At 33.2% G+C, this 6,205-nt stretch overlaps 1 protein-coding gene across 1 annotated transcript in view; it reads right to left on the bottom strand.

Annotated features, from left to right (window-relative positions):
- Positions 1–216: 216 nt before the first annotated feature.
- ZCCHC10 (zinc finger, CCHC domain containing 10) overlaps positions 217–6,205 on the bottom strand; it is a 15,047-nt gene continuing 9,058 nt past the window's right edge. The window contains exons 2-4 of the mRNA XM_010844526.1: positions 5,624–5,785; positions 2,745–2,786; positions 217–2,098 (exon numbers count right to left, since the gene is read on the bottom strand). Coding sequence (XP_010842828.1) covers positions 1,831–2,098; positions 2,745–2,786; positions 5,624–5,785 — 472 coding nt within the window. The 3' untranslated portion in view covers positions 217–1,830. The remainder of the gene's footprint in view (positions 2,099–2,744; positions 2,787–5,623; positions 5,786–6,205) is intronic.

Raw genomic sequence — 6,205 nt, 5'->3', positions numbered from 1 at the left:
GGCAGGATAGGGTAAATTCTTTGGAAGTTACCCTCCACTGTGCCATTGAGTCTGCTTTTTTGAGTAAACTGAGTGACTAGAGTAAGGATCTTGACCTCTGTACTTTTCCAGGTATACCTTTGAATAGTTGTAATAGTAAAAATAATTAGAATTTAAATGTTCTTACCATCTAAATGGATAAGAAATGGCATTAAGAAAAATAGCAGAGACATTAAAGAAGCTTAAGCTCATCAGCACAAACTGAGTTTTATTTGATTGCAAGTGATATAACCTATGTACACGTTTCCCTTCCAAGTTTTTTCACCGCTAAAATTGCCCTTACAGAGATTACAAACATTGTAAACTGCATTTCATTAGTAGTTTATCAAATCTGCCTGTCAACTGACACATTCTGTATAGAGCCTTAAAAATGATGTTTTGAGAGTATTTATAATCACTGAAAGCAGATGATTCTGTAAAACAGGTAATTACAGATCTTTAAACTGACAACATACATATATTTAAACATTTAAATAGAAGTTCATTTCCTTCAAAAGTAATTTTCTACTGCTTTTTCATAAAAATATAAAAAGACAACATCTGTAGTTTTAAAAACCTATATTTAACCTAAATCAAGATTTTTCTACAAACGATACCTCTTTCCAAAAAAGTTTAAAACACACCACAAAATAATGTGATGTTAAATCAAATAATTTCATCATGACAGAGTATTTTACTTTTAAGAAATACTTGGCAGTATTTCTTTTTAAACTTTCATGCTAGATTTCAACTGTGTATATGCTATATAAACACACTAGATTAATCCAAGTCACTCACATTTATGCAGTAGACTCATATATGATGAGTTACCATATAAACAGTCATACCACAATTGCAAAATGGTAAAAGGCAATCTTTATGAAAACTTCATTAAAAAATTTAGTAAAAGGCAGCCAACATCACTCTAATTTTCTGTAAAAATCACATCTCTTCCTCCTACCCCTTTGAATGGTATCTTTTATAGCATATTGACACACAAAAGTATTAATATCCCTTTTACATAAGCTAGCTTTTTAAATGACTGCTTTCTTTTCTGACACATTGAATTTATCCAAAGGCACCACGACTAGACTCCTATGTGGTTTCAGAATTTTTGTTCTTTTTTAAGTTCCTCTAGAATAATTTTCCTCAGAAAAGGGTAACTCTAAGAACCAGAAGAAAATGAATGATAAAACACAGTAACCTGAAACTTGTACCATCCAAAAAGTATAAATGTATTAATAGGTTTCTTGAACTTTCCATTTAGGACAAGAAGTCAGAACAACTTTCTGAACATAAACACAAAAATAGAGCACATTTAGTAACAGTAGGAAAACTCCTAAGCTTCTAATGCATTAAATCTTACATAATAACATACAGCCAAAAGCATTAGAAATTCACTGCCAGATATTACGATCCTTTATTCTGAAAAATGTCTGATACACAGCACTAACATGGAACAGAGTATGGCATTTATTTCACGGGGAGGAAAGATAGGTTTCATCACAAAAACAGATTTACTAGATTTCAGCTTTGATTGATTTTAGAGATATATTTTAAAGATAAAAAAGAAAAACAAGATTCATCCCTCAAATAAAAAAAGTCTTTATATATATGTGTGTATATATATATATATATGTATATAATCCATTATTAATACTTTTTATGCTTTTACAATGTAAAACATTTAGAAACTTCTGAGCTCTAGAAATGTTGGCCAGTTAACCTATTTGGCCATAACACATTCTGAATTCCCTTCTGAGAATCACATTAATGTTTTCAGTCCATTAGTCCAATATGGATGGAGCAATTCTATTTCTTTTTCTTCTTCTTTGGTGGTTCATCATCAGAACTACTGTCTGTGCTGGTGCTGCTACTACTGGAAGAGCTGGAATCTGAGTCTGAATCAGAGGATGAGGAGGAGCTTGTGGAGGAAGCGGAAGATGATGAACTGGAGGAGCTTTCATCAGAGTCACTGTCCTCTGAGGAAGATGAGGTAGACGTCTCTTCACTCTCTGATGAAGAGTCACTGGCTGAACTGTCGCTGCTATTGCTACTGGAACTGGTTACACTTTTAGACCTATTAGACAATTATATGCATGAGAAGCCGACATTTAACAGAATGTTTAAAAGCAATTTCACTTGAGTGTTATGCATATATATATATACGTGTACTGAAGCTTTGCCAGTATGATATCACTAGATTTGATGCTTTATGGATTGCCTAACTGTTAGTAACCCTAACGTGCCCACCCTTTCACTCCAACTAGAAGGTCCTTAAATCTCTTGGATGGAATTTGAGAAAAGTGAACATACTATATATGCTTCAGAGTGAATGTTAGAATACAGTTACGGTTTAACAATTGGGTTTATTTAAACTTCATGTACAGTGGTAAATGTTTCATAACCTTAACTACTTTAGACAAGATACAGCTGGCCAATAATTTCTTACCAATAATTTCTAATAAGATTTCCTAATCTAAGACAAGAGAAATTACTATTTCCAGATATAAGGACCCTGGAAAGTTGGAGAAAAAGGAGAAACAAAGGAAGAAACCCCAGACAAGTAAACAGAGGAAGGTATCAGAAAACAGGATGATGTCTAATCATGAATCGCAAACGAGAGACTTCAGATCCAAGTCTTGTAACTATTATTTTAAAATCAACCATCCTATCCCTCCAACTATTATTATATATTACCCATGTAATATTAAAGCCACACATACCTTTTCTTCTTGGTCTTTCTTTCTATGTTAGCTTCTCCAATGCTGATAAGCAACAGGGAAAGGGGGAGGAGCTCTTGTTAATACAGTGATTATAAACAGTTCAGACAAACCCTTCTGATATCCCCAAAACTGTTTTACACTGGAGAAACACTTTGTCTTTTGTAACATATACTGAGAGTCCAGTGTTTCTTATTATAACCAGGAGAAAAGTTTCCTATTGCAGGTGTATATGGTACCTGCATGAGCTACTCGGGTGACTCAGTGGTAAAGAATCTGCATGCTAATGCAGGAGACACAGAGATGTGGGTTCAATCCCTGGGCTGGGAAGATCCCCTAGAGGAAGAAATAGCAACCCACTCTAGTATTCTTGCTTGAAAAATCCCATGAACAGAGGAGCCTGGTGGGCTACTGGCCATAGGGTCGCAAAGAATCGGACACAACTGACCACATATGTGGTACATGCAGTTAAATTAACTAGCTCTAAAGACAGATGCTATCAACTGTATTTTAGAAGTCAGGTGAGTTAATAGTTAAGATGAGCAAACACAGTAATTTGCTGCTTTTTTAATTGTGAACTTAGGTTGACAGCTAAATCCACTACTTAGTGAACAACAGAACAAAGCAAATAATAGCAGAACAATTGTAATTTATAATTTGGTTTTCTAGAATGGTATTATAAGTGGTCATTTTATATAAAAAGAAAAGCAACTGTTAATTAAAAAATTTTTTCTTAAATGATTCATTTTGGTGTACACTTAAAACTAACACAACACTATAAATCAACAATTGTTGTTCTTTGCCACTAAGTCCTGTCTGACTCTTTTGCGACCCCATGGACCGTAGCCCACCAGGCTCCTCTGTCCATGGGACTTCCCAGGCAAGAATACTGGAGTGGATTGCCATTTCCTGCTGCAGAGGATCTTCCCAACCCAGGGATCGAACTCAAGTCTCCTACATTGGCAGGCAGATTCTTTACCACTGTGAGCTACCAGGGAAGCCCAAATGAACTATACTCCAACAAAAATTAAAAAGCCTAATTTCTTGAGACTTCTCTGGCGGTCTAGTAGTTAAGACTCTGTGCTTCCACTGCAGGGGTTCTATTTTTTGCAAGATCCCACACGCCACTAGGCACAGGCAAAAAAATTTTTAAAACAAACAAAAAAACCTCCCAAACCATTTATTTTTCTGCATGTCCTCCAAATGTTCAGTTTTAAAACCAGAGACTTAATACTTTAAGATTATGCTCCCTCATTATTTATAAAGAAAAAAGTCTGGTGATTTTAAATATACAAATAGCTTGCTGCTATATAGCTGCCAAACAACATGCCTACTAAATCAGGCTTTCAAATTACAGAATTACTTCTATTACTCTATACTGTCCTATAAATTTAACATTTTTATATTCTGAACTTCTCTGCATATCCTAGATAATGCTTCTACCCTTATTTCCTAGATCTTCAAATACAAATATGTATTTACATAAAGTTGTTTTATTACTGAAGAATTGTCATTTTTGCAATTAAAATAAATGGTAGAAGTACATTTGTTGAGTCACACCACAAGAATTCAAGATCATTAAAATTCACACACTTCCATAATTTTATCACTGAACCAAAATAATTAGCAGTCTACGTAACACAGCCAAAACTAAAATTCATGTAGTTGTATGTATTTTTTAAGATCAAGATACTTGCATAATACAACTAGAAAAACAAAAGTCAAAAGTAGATGTTGAAATGAAATTATTCATAACTCTTATCATTTTTTGCTTACATTCCTAATTAATGAATTTTAAAAAATTATGTTTTTCTCCTCATCTTTCTTCTATCCTAAGTTTCAATATTTGCAGAGGGTATAAACTCTGGCATATTATATATAAAATATTGACATTTTAAAAAGAAAATTGTTATATCATTTTGATAATTGTAAATATCACAAAATTTGATACCTATCATAATTAATTTTAAAAAATATGAACAAGTTTATCTTTAATAATCGGTACTTTTACATTATCCCTTTTCCTCTTTGAACCCATGCTTTTATTTTCCTTTCCCCACAGAATGTATCCTAATATATTTTTATGCCTGAAAATTTCAGTGACCACTTATATTTCTCTGCAATAAAAACAGAGACATAACATAACTTGAAATTGTTATCTTTTAATTATACGTGATCATAAAGTTTTAAAAGTGCTTAAAAACTCTGAGTTGAATTACCATAATCATTACTACTATGCAAATTGATTAAAACAATGTAAAATATATTATAAATTTTAGTAACTATTATGGAATGGCTACCCACTCCAGTATTCTTGCTTGGAGAATTACATGGACAGAGGAGCCTGGCAGGCTACAGTCGACGGGATCACAAAGAGTTGGACATGACTGAGCAACTCACACACACATACATAAAATATTTTACTGCAACTTTATCTTTTAAAGACCTCAATTTTTTTTTCTAGTTTTTGTATCCATAAATCTTACTGCTTGACTATGACAGAATTTAGTATCAAGTTAATTCCTATATTTAATTTTTACAGATTTAACCTGGAGAAAGTTTGTTGACCTGAACAGGTAGACGGTATAGCAATGTCACTTAGTTCTTTGAATTCTTCCCATGCCAAATAAATTCCACAAGTCATATAATGATGTATTATTAAAATATACCTTTTGAAATAAGTTTTTAAAAATAATTTTATTTATTTTGGTTGTGCTGGGTCTTGTAAAGAGCTTAGCATGGTGCCTTGCACCAGTAATACTCATTAAACTTTAGCTAGTATTTTTAATCTAAATCTGGATAACCATTATAAGATATTTAGTCCCTTAATACATTTGATAAATAAAAATAAATATTCCTTTGGACACCACATGTAACCTTACCTTTGTTGTAATAATAATCTGTTTTCTTTTTCTTTTAAAGCTTTCTTTAGTTCTGCTGTTCTTGAAGGCCTATGTAGGTACTTTCTTTTTCCTGTGCATTCATAAGTCCAATGTCCAAATTCCAAGCATTTCTGACATCTTACATGTTGCTTATTTGCTTCACTACAGGATAAAAAATAAGAATACAGGCCTTAAATTTTTGACTTGACATTTTCTGCTGTGAGAAACATGAACAATATAAGCATTTGTTAGATTTAATTAATAAGCAATATAGTAAGTGGTTAAGGGCTGGAAGAAGCACAAGCTGGAAAAGATTGCCGGGAGAAATATCAATAACCTCAGATATGCAGATGACACCACCCTTACGGCAGAAAGTGAAGAGGAACTAAACAGCCTCTTGATGAAAGTGACCACCCTTACTGAAGAAAGTGAAGAGGAACTAAAGAGCCTCTTGATGAAGGTGAAAGAGGAGAGTGAAAAAGTTGGCTTAAAGCTCAACATTCTGAAAACTAAGATCATGGCATCTGGTCCCATCACTTCATGGGAAATAGATGAGCAAACAGTGGAAACTGTCAGACTTTA

Source organism: Bison bison, unplaced genomic scaffold (genome assembly GCF_000754665.1).
Source record: "Bison bison bison isolate TAMUID 2011002044 unplaced genomic scaffold, Bison_UMD1.0 scf7180017864203, whole genome shotgun sequence".
NCBI classification, from domain to species: Eukaryota; Metazoa; Chordata; class Mammalia; order Artiodactyla; family Bovidae; genus Bison; species Bison bison.
The sequence above is the reverse complement of the archived record's forward strand: the minus strand, read 5'-3'. Positions and strand labels throughout refer to the sequence as shown.